Here is a 13794-nt window from a genome sequence, read left to right as displayed (position 1 = left end):
CTATGATTGCTTTTTGCATATTGAGGGAAGTACACATCTTTCCTTACCTGGATGACTTGCTCTTTCAGGCCTCTTTTCCAGAGATCTTACTTAAGCATCTTCACTTTGCGATTTGCCTCCTGCTATAAGCCTAGGGTTTACAGTGCATTTCCAAAAATCATGCCTGAATCCCTTTCAGGATCATGCATTTCTAGTGTGCACCCTTTATGACTGTTAGAATGCTGGCATCTCTGCCTCCTCCCAAGGCTTGAACTCTGATTGCATTCTTTCAGTCCCTTCTTCCACTGGACTCCATTACAGCCAGGGAGTTCCTAAGGGCTCTGAGATACATGGCATCAAGTATTCCTATGCTTCATCTGGCCAAGCTTCATGTGAGAAAGCTCCACTGGTTCCTAAAGTCAGTCTGGCCTCCTCAAAATTCTCATCCTTTGGATTTTCCAATTCCATTTCTGCCATATCTCAAGCTGAAACTTCAGTGGTGTCCATCAACCCAGGGCTTCCTTTTCAACCTCCAGTCCCTTCCCAGGAACTCTCTACAGATGTCTCACATATGGAATGGATGGCCTCCATGAATCCTGTAAAAGTGCAGGGCCTCTGGTCTCTTCAACAAAAGAAAGATCTTATCAATATCAAAGAGATGAGCACTTCTCCTGGCTTTTCATTCCCTTCCTTCTAGGGCCCTTCAAAGTCTTCACAGACAATAAGCAAGAGGGGACCAGATCTCATCTCCTGTGCAGACTAGCTCTTCAGGATTGAGATCTAGCTGTCCAAAATCAGGTGATCCTTCAGGTAGTTTACATTCCTTCAGATCAGAACATCGTGGCAGATTCTCTGAGCAGGTCTGTAACACAATCTCATGAGTGGTTGCTTCACAGAGATGTGTTTCTGGACATTGTCCACCAGTAGGGTACTCCTCAAGTAGGTATTTTTGCCTCCTCTCTGAACAGACAACTTCCTCTCTTCTGCACCAAAGTCCCATGTCCTCTGGCCTGGAAAATGGACACCCTCTCATTTTCTTGGAAGATGTTTCTTTATGCCTTTCTTCCCCTCCTCTCATTTTGCGGGTCCTGGTCAAGATAAAACAGGATGCCCCCAATATCTTGTTAGCGACTCCCTTTTGGCCTAGACACGTTGGTTCCCTCTTCTTCTGCATTTAGCTAAGGGCAATCATCACAGGTTACCTCACAGGGTGGACCTACTCTCACAAGACAAGGGTCTCTCATCCATCCCCACCTGTCCACTCTTCAGCTGGCATTGTGAATAATAGGGTTTTGATCCCATTTAGGCACCTTTTTTTCTGAGGGTGTGCTTTGGGTCCTGCAGGAGGCCAGGAAACCCACTACCAGAAAATCTTATTTATCCAAATGGAAATTATTTATTGCTTGGTGTCTTTCTTGTAACCTGGATCCACTTACTAAGTAAATTCCTTTGTTTTTTTTTCTTATTTGTGTGAATTGCTCCATGCTGGGTTGGCATAATCTTCTGTTTTTTAAGCCCACTTATTAGCTATTTCTGCTTGACTGCCTTTGACTCCCCCTTTGGCGTCTAGATCTGTGGCAAAAAATTTCGTAAAGCTGTTCTTCATCTTAGGCCTCCCAGAAAGCCTAGTCCTCCTTCCTGGGACCTACATTTTGTTTTGTAAAAACTGACTCTGGCTCCTTTTGAATCTGCAGCTTCATCTTCTTTACATCATTGTTCTTGGAAGACTGTTCTTATTTTGGCCCTTATCTCAGCCAGACAGGTGTCTGAGCCTGCAAGCCATTATGGTTGTTCCTCCTCCTTTGGTTTTCCATAGGGACAGGGTGTCTCTTCATACTAATCCTTTTATGCCCAAGATGGTTAATTTGTTGTCTGTTAATCAGTTTATTCATTTGCCCACTTTTTTCCCTTCCACATCTGCTAGTGAGTAGGTTCTTCACACTTTGGGTTTGCATATGCAACTAGGATATTATTTGGATAAAACTGAAGACATTCGTAGATCTGAGCAGCTTTTTGTTTCATTTCATCCTCGGCTTTCAGGTTTTGGCGGTTTCAGAACAAAACTGTTTCTTCCTGGATATCTAAAGCCATTTTCTTTTGTTGTTCCTATCATGGAAAAAGTCTTGCTTCTTCTGTTAAGGCTCATTCTACCAGAGCTGTGGCTTCTTCTGGTGCTTTTTTCAGGGGTTTGGATACAAATTCTATTCTTGAGGCAGCTATTATCAAGCGCTATAAGTTGGATGTTGTTTCAAGGGCTAGAACTAATTTTGCCAGGGCTATCCTACATGGTATTCTTGAGGGGTCTGCTGGTCCTTCCTCCTGCCAACTTTCTTCCTGATGTTTTGTACTCCCCCCTATTGTAAAGAGTACTCCGCAAGTGATATGGAAGGACATAGTACAGTTGTGTAAAATCTTACCATAACAGTAGATGTCCTTCTCTTTACTGTTGCAGTATTTGCTCACAACCTCCTCCCTCTGTTGCTTTTCTCCTTTTGGATATACTTGTTACCTCTTTGTGTCTTAGACTGTCTTTCCTTCTGGGGCTTTTCAGTTCTGAGGATGGCACATCCGTATGTCACCTTTATACCCTGTGCCATGCATGAGAGGTGTACGTGTGACGTACAGAATACCTACTGCAACCTAAAGGCTTTGATGTACTTGGACAGCTGTTGGGTTACCCTCGGCAGGGGATTCCTATTGTAAAGAATACTGCAGTAGTGAGGAAAAGGACATCTATGGGTATAGTAAGATTTTACACATCTGTACTGTTTTAATATAACAAGACCTATCAGGCAACCGTGTTTTTCATGCAGTGAATGAAATGTCAGCCAATTCAGATGGCAGCGTTTCTGTGTCAAAATGTGGTGTAGATCAAATGCTTTAGATATGTCTAGAAAAATGGCATTAGTGGAAGAGTTTCTCTCTGACTGTAATGATGACATCATCGCAATAGTATTATAGTGTATTTTTTAAATAAATCTATGTTGATAAGATCAAATGGCTGTTTTCAGCTTAGCTGCATGAGGAATACCATGCCTGTAATTTTATTTTTAGTAGTTAAGCTGCAAAGGTAACTGCCTTTGTTTTTGGTCATACTGCATTTACAGTGGACATGCTGATAGCTTTGTCTTGTCAGCTTGCATGTTTTTGAATAATAATTATATGTCATTGTGTAATAGTGAACATGTTTTGAGTAATTATATTTTGTTCTACAGTGGCAAGTATTCTTCATTGTTGTCCTTTGCCTGCCTCTCTCTTCGAGTCATAAAATAAATGTTTTATGTATTTGGTATTGGAACTTCCATGCAATTTTGTATCAAATACTTGCATCGCTATGGCTTATTGACTTTTGCAAATGTAGATAATTCTTGAGGTGAAACTTTTGTGATTATGCTAGTTTACTTTTATGAAACTTTTGGCTTTGGGAGAAACATTTTGTAGCAGATTAAAAATTTTGAGGCTTTTGCCAAAACTTGCATTTAATATGTATTTGAAATTTAGCATCATCTAACTGTATGCAGCAGTATTAGTGCAGCTTTGTCTTACCAGTGTTAGTAGCATTAGTACAGATTTTCCTGTGGGAAGGTTTCATTCTGTGTGCATACATTCTGTAATCAACATTTCCAAGGAATTTCTCAGAAATAATATCACTAGCATAAATTACTTTTTCCGTTTGCTTTTTTTCCAGTTATCAAAGCTGTTTGCTTTATAGAACAAATACTTGTCCGTGTAAAATAATTTAAATATATTCCATTTTTGTGCAGGTACGGCGTCATGAGATGCACAAGTCCAGGAATCGTGGGCTGGCTCAATGGGAACTGCAAGAAAGAGCTCTGAGAAAGAAGTTCAGAAACCATAACAAGGGGAGCTTGGACCCATTAGAGAAAAAAAAACTTGCGATCATGAGAGAGGTTAGAATAAGAGGCTGTATGAATAAAGGGATGGATGTATATAAGAGTGGTACCTTCACTTTGTAACTGCACTGTTCTGTCTTTATCAGGTTTTGTCAGACCACTACCAGCTGAAAGACGTACTAGAGCGATCAGACAGAGCCATGGCAGTAGTGAAGGATTTATTTGGTGACGCACCCCGACGACGCACAGGTATCTCTTCAGTCTGTCTTCAGAGTGAAGGATTAGTTATAATGTACTTTGTTAATACGTTATTGAAATGTATTGAATTTTCTAGTGGTTTAAATATGTTTGCTGTGTGTGTGTGTGTGTGTGTGTGTGTGCTTATGTCAAAAATTCACCATATTGAATGGGAAGTCATCAAACACAACTTGTCTATCACCAACCGAACAAAAAACTAAAACATCCCCTACACCCCCCACATGAGGGGTAGAACAAGATTGAACTACAGTGGGGAAAGGACAAATTCCCCTGATCCCCACATAGTGCCATGATTTTGCGCAAAAAAAGCTGGTATATGAGATAAACTGATTTTCAATCAGCTGTACTGGCTTTTTTTTTTTGTGGTCAGTGGGATAGCAGTTTGATCATTTGTCAGCAAATCAGCCCGCCAGAGTATTTAATTGCTGTTTGAATTGTTTACCCTGATTTTGTGCTGGCTTTCTGTGTTTGATATATGTATGTGTATATATATATATATATATATATATATATATATATATATATATATAATATATACACACACACACACACATAGGTCTACTTTGCTTGGTTGAAAGTCCATATACTCTAACATTATTTTCACGAGACAAAAATAATAAAAACTGAAATCCCGAAATATGCAGTTTTTCCCACGGCAAGTAAACACTTGCTCAACATGGAGAAATATGCACTTTCCCCACTGTAGTGTGATTTTGGAGTTGGTATATATAGTTATGGGGGTGTGGGGGGCATAGCCCCCACCTAGGTGGGTTTCAGGTACTATGGTGTGTTTTCGTGAAGTGTTGGGCAAGTGTTTACTTGCCCTGGAAAAAAATGTGCTGTTTGGGATTTTAATTTTAATTTTCTCGAGACGAAAATAATTTTCGAGCATTTGGGCTTTCGAGCATGTAAAGTAGATCCATACACATATATATGTTATAAAGTATATGTGTGTGTGTGTGTGTGTGTGTGTAATAAACCAATATATATGACAATCTCTGAGTTTATACATACATATATATATATATATATATCTAGATATAGATTATATATATATATATATATATATATATATATATATATATATATATAGAGAGAGAGAGAGAGAGTCTATATTACATTGACGAATGCTTAAATGTTCGAATCTCTAAAGGTCGACCTTTAGAGATCGAACAGTTAAGTATTCAAAAATGTAATAAAACAAACAAAAAAAAAAGTAAAATGAAAGGGTTTTAGCAGAGGGGCAAGCCCCCCCCTTCACCCCCCTGCTACTTAAATATACCAACTCCGAGATCGCACTTCAGTGCACTAGAGTGCGGAAACGGGAAATTTCCCATTCCCTACACTGTAACGCGATCTTGGAGTTGGTATATTTAAGTAGCGGGGTGGGGTGGGGGGGTGCAGCCCCCCACGTGGCAGGTGTAGGGTGGCTTGGCCCCCTGCTTACACCCTTCAGTTTTTTTATTCTTTTATTTATTTTTTTAATTTTTGAAGATATTCGAACACTTAACTGTTTGATCTCTAAAGGTCGACCTTTAGAGATTTGAACATTTAAGCGTTCGTTTATCTAATATAGACCCTATATATGTATGTATATAAATTTGGGTGTGTGGGGGTTTGCCCCTTACATCAAAAAACATCATTACACAGAGACCAGTAACCAGTGGACTCCCCCAGGGTTCTGTGCTTAGACCCTCCTGTTTGGTATCTACTGTTTTTGACTTAAAAGCCAGTAGCAAAGGGCTCTGGCTGACTGTTTGCAGATGACTGCAGGCTAGGAGCAGTCATTGAATCCCAAAATGGTGTAGCCATTCTGCAGGAAGGTTTGTCCCATACAAATAAGTTGTGCCAAAATCTTAGACTGAAACTAAATGGCAAAAAAATGCATTATTTTGTGTCCTTTGGGAAGTAGTCTTCCCCAGGGAACTACACATTGACAATACATCCCTAAGAGTTGACCCTTTGTTCAGGACTTGGGCCTTAATGTGGACAGTGACTTAACAGCTTCTTGAACTAAATGTTGTAGCTTATTCTTCCATCTGTAAATATATGTATATATACATACATATTTGTTTTTCATCAGCTCCTACATGATTCATCCCATGCATGGGTCCCCTCAAATTGTCTGTTGTATGATCCCATTTATTCATATTAGAGGTAATATATAATTATCAGGCATGGAATGGAATCTATAACCAAAGGGGATAGAATATTTTAAGCGCAAAAAGGGAAATTGGATAGGCTTAAAATGGCCCACAAAGTGCAGCTGACCTAGTACTTAACCATCAGAAGGGTGCAATGAGGTCCCCATGCAAAAGCAGCTTTGGAGGAGAAAAGCCATGTTCAGCATTCTCTCTTTTACTGTGTTGCATGTCTCTTTCTTTTTTTCAGTATTTCATGGCCCTCTGTTACGAGTCCCGACATTTCATTAGGGAGATGCATGCACATCCTTCAGTGAGGGATGTCAGCAATGTTAGTGACAGTCTCATGGTAGTCAGACTCTGATGTAAAGATAGGGCACTATTCATAGTCTCAGCATATGCCCCACAGCAGGACTGTGATAACGAGGAAAAGAGTACATTCAGGCAGCAATTGCAGGACCTGCAAGATAAAGCAGGATAACATGAGTTGATGTTGATAATAAGGGACCTTAAAGCATATATTGGGACAGATAGAAAAGGATATGAGGACTGCTTGGGCCACATGGGTTGGACAACAGGAATAAAGAAGGTGAGGACATTCTAGACTTCTGTCTGGCAAATGGCTTAATAGTGGCCAGCACATATTTCTGTAAGAGGATAGTCACAAGATAACATACAAGACTGAGCAACATGCAACTGTGCTAGACTTCCTCTCCTAAGGAAAGGGCACTGGGATAGAATCAGAGATTGGGGAGTCATCCTTATTGAAACAGTCTTCCCACAGGATAAACCACTGGTGGCCACATCCAGCTGCAAGAAGTTATCTGTGAAGGCTCAAAGGTTTACTGAGACTAAGCTGAAGACCTGGAAGTTGAATGGAGAGAAAGCAAAATAAAGTCCAAGAAAATACTCCAGGCAGTAGCACCTCAAGAAGAAGAAGAAATAGATGGAGTTGAAGATTGGTACCTCAAACCCGCATGTGTAAGGACTATAGAGCAGAAATGCTACTGAGCCAAGTATTGAAATAAGATACGTAAATAATGCTGGTGATTGGATACAGAAGTCCAGGAAGTTGCCAAAATAAAGATGGTGTGCAGGAAAAAGTGGGAGATATCAAAGACAGACTAGGCTAAGAAGGAGTACTGGTTGGTTAACAGAGGTTTAGAGAGCAGTTGTAATAGCATTCACTGAAAATGATAACGTAGATGGCACAAAGATACTCTATAAGGTTGCAAGGCAAAAAGATAAAGAAAATGGTCCTCAAATATCCAGGGATGCCAACAATAACCTGTTCACCTGTCCACAAGATCTCAAAGGCAGAGAGAAGGTGAACTTCTAGCAGCTTCCGACTGAAGAAAATCCAACAGAAGCTGTACTGCCCCAGACATAGCCTACAGTGAAAGAAGACAAGCCCACCATAGAAGAAATAATAACCCTAAGGAAGACGAAGTTGAGGAAGTCAGCAGGCTCAGACAAGGTGAAGGCAGATATGATCAAGATGTTGGGTGAGTTAGGGAATAAATGGCTCAAGATGGTACTTGTAGCAGTATGGAGAGAAAGGTGTACTTCAGATGACTGGACGATAAGCACCTAGTGTCAGTGTGCATGAACAAAGAGGACATCCTCAACTCTGGGCAGTATAGAGGTATCGGACTCCTGTCACACTGTACGAAAGACTTGGAGAGGGTGATTGATAAGTATGCTGAACAGTTGAAAGTAAGATGTGAGGTAAGCAGTTCTGATTCAGATCAGGATGCAGCACAACTGATCTGATGTTTGCAGTGAGACATGTAGTTGAGAAGAAGCTAGAGATGAGGAAAGAGTCCAACATGGCATTGCTAGACTTGAAGCATATGACAGTGTCCCGGAAAGATGATTTGGACAGCCCTGCAGTGGCTCAGAGTCCCTGAAACATTGGTAGAACTAGAGCAGCTGTATGCAAGGGCCCCACTGACACATGTATGAACAGTGTTTAGACTCTGAGGGGTTCTCAGTGGGAGTTGGTGTGCATCAGGGTTCAGCTCTGATCCCATTTCTGCTCATACTGGTGATGGACTACATTACCAAACAAGTTGAAGAGGAGAAATGGACAAAGTTGCTCTATGCAGATAATGTGACATTACAGGCAAACACTTAAAAACTTCAGCAAATGATAGAGGAATAGAATGCAAAAATGAAGACTCATTGGAGGAAAACTGAGTATAAATAATACAGTTGTAATGACAGCAAATGAGGAACCAGAAGAAACTGAGAATTTAGATAAAATGGAAAATAGTGGACAGGTTAATAGCATCAGGTATTTGGGAGGGGTGGTTGAGGGAAAGGGCTTTCCTGAATGAGAGGGTCAAAGTTAGAATCAGAAGGGCTGCACTCAGATGGCACAGTAGGTCAAAGGCAGTGTGTGACAGAAGAATGACAAGCTGAAAAGTAAGTTGTGCAAAATGGGTCTATATTAATTTGTTGAAAACTAATTCCAGTGAGCAGCCATTCATTGAACACAAACCAGCAAATGGCTGTTTATCAAACGTTCACTTCATTGAATGTTTTTATAAGGGAAGGGAGTTAGTTGGCCAGCATTAGAAAATTTGCCCCTTTCCCCACTGTAGTGCGATCTCAGAGTTGGTATATATAACTAGGGGGGTGTGGGGGGCATGGGGTAGTAGCATCCCACCTTGGTGGGTTTGATATAATGTAGATTGTGTTAGTCATTGTGGAGGAGCAAGTAATTCCCTTCTGTTAGAAAAATGTTCGCTGAAGTGAGTGTTGGATGAATGGCTGTTCCCTGGAACTAATTTTCGATTAATTAATTAATATGGACCCATGCAAAATGGTGAGACCATTACGTTTATGTGGTACAGGAACCTTGGAAGTGAAGGCAGAGCAGTTGAGGAAGCTAGAGGTTATGGAGTTGAGGTGCCCGAGACAGGTGGTACATGGAACAGAAGAAGAAATGAGGACATCAGAGTAGAAGCCAAGATAGCTCCAGTTGCAGAGAAGGTCATAGAATGGTATGATGGTTTGCACAGCTGCAGGAAAGCAGAAGCCAATCTGGTAAAGAAGATTTGGGACAGATAGGAACAAGGCAAGAGGAAGGGTGGCCAGCAAAAACAAATGGATGGATTGTGTAAGACAAGAATTGCAACAGCTGGGTAGGACTGTCAAAGAAGATAGGAGTGGCATTGAAATCAGTACACATTGTGGCAGGTGATGCTACATCCTGACTTCATGTTGATAAATATGAGAAAGAGGGTTGATGATATGATTGATGATGAAGATATTTATGTATGTTTATGTACATATAATTCATGTCATCTACAAGCAACTCTTTCACTGATTGCTGATTTAAAAAAAAATGATAAAATTTAGTGCAAGCTATGTATGTGGACCCCAATGAGTTAAGTACAAACAGTATTCAATGACACAGAGGAGCTCTCAGTGGGAGTGGGTTGTGCATCAGGGTTCAGATCTGAGCCCACTGCTATTCAAAGTGCTGACAAACTACATTAGCAAACAGATCAGTAAAGTTGTCGTCTGTAGACTATGTGGCATTACAGACAGACTCTGAACAAGAACTACAGTGAAGAATAGGGGAATGGAATGCAAAAGTGAAGCCACGTGGGATGAAACAGAGTACGGATAACACAGTTGTAAATGGGGAAAATCAGAAGAAGCTGAAAAATGAGATAGAAGAGAAAATAGTAGAATAGCTTAACACCTTCAAATATCTGGGAGGGGTGCTGAGAAGAATGGTCTGAATAAGGATGTCAGAGCCAGAATCAGAGGGTCTGCAGCCAACTGGCACACAGTTTCAGGTATAGTATATGACAGAAGAATACCAAAGAAGCTAAAACGTAAGGTGTACAAAATGATGATGCAACTAGTACTGTTGCATGGTTTATAAAGCTGGGCAGTAAAGCCAGAATAATTGTAGCTAGAGGTGATGGAGATGCAATAAGAGAGAGAGGTGATAGGATGCACACCATGGGACAGATGAAGAAATTGGGACATAAGAGCAGAACCTAGAGTAGATTTAATTGCAGAAAAGTTCAGAGAGAACAGATTACAGTGGTTCAGGCACATGTGCAGAAAAGCAGAAGACAATCTGGTGAAGAAGATTTGGGAAAGACCGGAAGAAGGCAAGAGAAAATGAGGACATCCAGCAAGAGGCAGATGGATTGTGTGAGAGAGGGCCTGTGACAACCAGGCATGAGTGTCGAAGAAGGTAGGAGATTGACACTGATTAGAGAGATGGTGAAAGTTGATATGACAACCCTACCCCATGTAGAAATTGGGAAAAAGCGGGTTGTTTGATTTTGTGCCCTCTTATAAACTCAATAATGGCCAAAAACATATGATGGAAATGATTATGCAACAAAATCTGCCAAGGCAGTCTAAATGCAAAGTCCAAATTGAAAGGATTAGTGATTCTCCTTTCTAAGCTAAGAATTCATGAAAAATCCTTGGTGATCAAGGCACACCATCTATTTCCAGTGTGTGGACAGTGAGGAAGTGTTGTGTCTTGTAAGGTCTCATTAAGTACTCTTCATTTCTGTTATTTAGCTACTTTTCCAGAACCATGTAGTTTGAGATTACTGGATCTGGCTGTTGTGAAATACTGCATGTATTCTGAATTGTATAAACCCTGAAGACTTACCAAATGTTATTAGAAATTGCAACTTGCTGAACACTGTAGATGAACATCTTGTGCAAACTGCATTTTCTTCCTTTTTTGAACTGTTTTGTACATACGAATTTCTGAATGGAAATCTTAGGCAAATTCATTTTTATATGCACAACCATATGCGTCTAATATGTGTACATAACGGTGTGTGTGTATGTGTCCATATTACATATGGCTCCCTGAAAGAAGATCAAATGTTCATAAGAGTGAATGTTGAAAAACCCAAACCCACATTACCAAAAACCTAGCAACTTTATGTGCTGTAACTGTGTGGGATCATAGTACAGTGGGGATAGGGGTTTTGCCCCTTTCTCCACCGTATCACAATCTGGAGATCTGAAGTAGTTTACTTAATTTGGTCTTCAACCTGTGGATTACGGATCTGTACCAGATCCGGCACGGCCGCATCACCAGCATCTGATCCGAGCTCTCGGCTGCTCCCTTTACCCATAATGCCCCTATCTCCTTCCTCCCTTCAGATCTTATTTGCATCATAGTCTGGGTTCTCAGCTAATCATTGGTTGTTGTAAGCGATTTTTTTGGGTGTTTTTTGCTCTGTTCTTCTTCCAATTTTTTTTCTTACTGTTCTTTCTCCTCCCTGCTCAGTCATCATGTTGAAAAAAAAAAAAAAGACTTCTTCTTTTCTAACTTTTCTATTTTTTTTTAATGAGAGCATGTGTGTGAGTGTTTTTTCTGGGCCTGCTTAGAGTCATGTCCGAGAATCCTAAACAGGGTTTCAGAAAATGCATACAGTGTGGCCATAAGCTTTCCCCAGCTGATGGCCACACTCTGTGAGTAGTGTGTTTGGGAGGGGCCCACCTGTAAACCTCCTGTCCTATCTGTGCTGGGTTTAATCCCAGGGTGCTGAAGGACAGGAGGGATAAACGTATCTTAAAGGGCCTGCTTTCCTGTTTGGGGGTGGTAGCTGCAGCTATGCCCCCTACCTCTCTGCTTCTACCTCTTCCCTGGCCTCTGGGATTCAAACTCCTGCCAAGAGGTCCAGGGAGGGCGAGAAGCCTAAGAAAGATAGGCCGAAGAAGCGGTCCCCCAACCGCTCATGCTCAACGTGTCCACTGCCAAAGACTGGGCCTGGATCTCCCCATCTCCATTCTCCGAGGTTCTCCCTAGGGCCAGAGGAGTCAAGGATCCGGCCACCCATATGGGTGTCCCCTCACTGGCACTCCAGATCAGTGTCGGTGGCGTCGTCCTCCCGCTCCACCCAGAGTCTAAGTGAAGCAGAGATGAATAAGATAATGCAGAGGTTTTATCCGCACCCAAATTCAGATGGGGGTCTTACTTGCCCCCCTTCTCCCTCTGGAGCGGGGAGCTCACAATCTTTCTTTACAGCTATCACTCCTTCTCCAATCCTGCCTTCCATTTGAGAGCCCCTGGATCCAAGGACCCTCAGGGTCAAGGGGTCAGCACCGATGGTACCTTGTACCTTGACGCAGGCCATTGTCTTGAATATGTCGGACCCGACCAGTTCAGATCCGAGCTCTCGGAGCCGAAGCCTCAGGGACAGATCCGAGGGGGTGCTGTCGGCTCAGAGTATGTCAGAGTACAGTATCCCCTTTGGTATCTCTGCTCCTGGAGTCTCGGCTCTGACTCCCATGTCGGGTCAGAGGGGATCGGCGCCTATGGGTACTGCTCAGGAGGTCCATTCACCTTCAGCCTTTGATGTGGTGGAGAGGGTCCTCATGATGTCATCGAGATGCTTGACCTTTTTTCCTCTGACTCCATCCCACCTCACTCTAATTTGGGTGTGGTCCTGGCCATCTTACCATCTCAGGGACCACCTTTGCCTGGTTTACCTCAGGAAGCGCCAGTGAGAGAGCAGCAGGATGTTTGTGAGTCCTCCCCAGAGAGTCCCACTGAGGAGGTTCCTCGCAAACGAACATGTAAGAGGAGGCAGCTGGACTCCCCACCGGAGTCCCTCACCTCAGACACTGACTTGGAAGAAGGGGAAGGTTCCCCCCTGATCATCCCTTGAGGATGTCTACTTTGGAGACATCATGGAACTCCTTCACCAAAGGGGGGGGGGGTGGTCTGCCCAAAAACTAACCTCGGATGAGTCCATGTTCCTCGAGGTATTTGGCACAGGCCCATCTCCTTCCTGGATGTGTTCTCCCATGGATCCTCTTGTTGACCTGATAACATCTCGGGTGTGGAAGGAGCCTGACACAGTGGAGCCCATCCCCAAGCACCCTGATAAGGCCCTCAGCCCACCCCCGGACAGGACATATTGGAACAAGGGGTCCCCAATTGATGCTATGGTGGTGGCAGTGGCCACAAAGAAAGAGCTGGCTCATTAGAGCTCTTCTGTCCATCCTCCAGACTGAGAGTTGCGGGTGATGGACCGATTTGGGAAGCGGGTGTACTCTTCAGTGACCTTCTCTGAGAGTGCTGAATTACATGGCACATGTGATTCGGCTGCAGTCAGGCGTGGTCAAGGAGATCTCGACTCCTGAGTCCATGTCGGCGATGGACAAGAAGACATTCTCCACTCGGATGGCGACTCTCAAGACAGTAGCAAATACATCCATGTGCCTCCTCTCCCATGCTATGGAAGGAGCCACTAGGGCAGCCGGTTCAGGCATTGCCATCAGGTGCCACATCTGGCTCTGGCTTTGTCAATTCCCGGAACCATTCAAAGTGTCATTCACAAACGCCCTACTATGCTACGGTTCTTCCCTTTTTGGGAAGTCAGTTCTAGAGACCTTGGTCCAGAGTGAGAAGGACAGGAAGACACTGTCTGACATTGGGATCTGCTTCTCCTCCCTCTCCGAGATCCTTCTTCATGAGTCAGCGAGGAATGAAGAAGATGTGGTTCCGAAAGTCTCATGCATTTTTCCAGGACACTGTGGACTCGCCTTCCCCATGA

At 42.7% G+C, this 13794-nt stretch overlaps 1 protein-coding gene across 1 annotated transcript in view; it reads left to right on the top strand.

Annotated features, from left to right (window-relative positions):
* SPICE1 (spindle and centriole associated protein 1) overlaps window positions 1-13794 on the top strand; it is a 1080118-nt gene that overhangs the window by 118943 nt on the left and 947381 nt on the right. Inside the window, exons 2-3 of the mRNA XM_044072827.1 lie at window positions 3744-3890; window positions 3980-4082. Coding sequence (XP_043928762.1) covers window positions 3744-3890; window positions 3980-4082 — 250 coding nt within the window. The remainder of the gene's footprint in view (window positions 1-3743; window positions 3891-3979; window positions 4083-13794) is intronic.

This window comes from Protopterus annectens, chromosome 5.part1, assembly GCF_019279795.1.
Source record: "Protopterus annectens isolate FY-2018-M chromosome 5.part1, PAN1.0, whole genome shotgun sequence".
NCBI lineage: Eukaryota > Metazoa > Chordata > Ceratodontiformes > Protopteridae > Protopterus > Protopterus annectens.
This window is presented reverse-complemented; position numbering and strand designations above follow the sequence as displayed.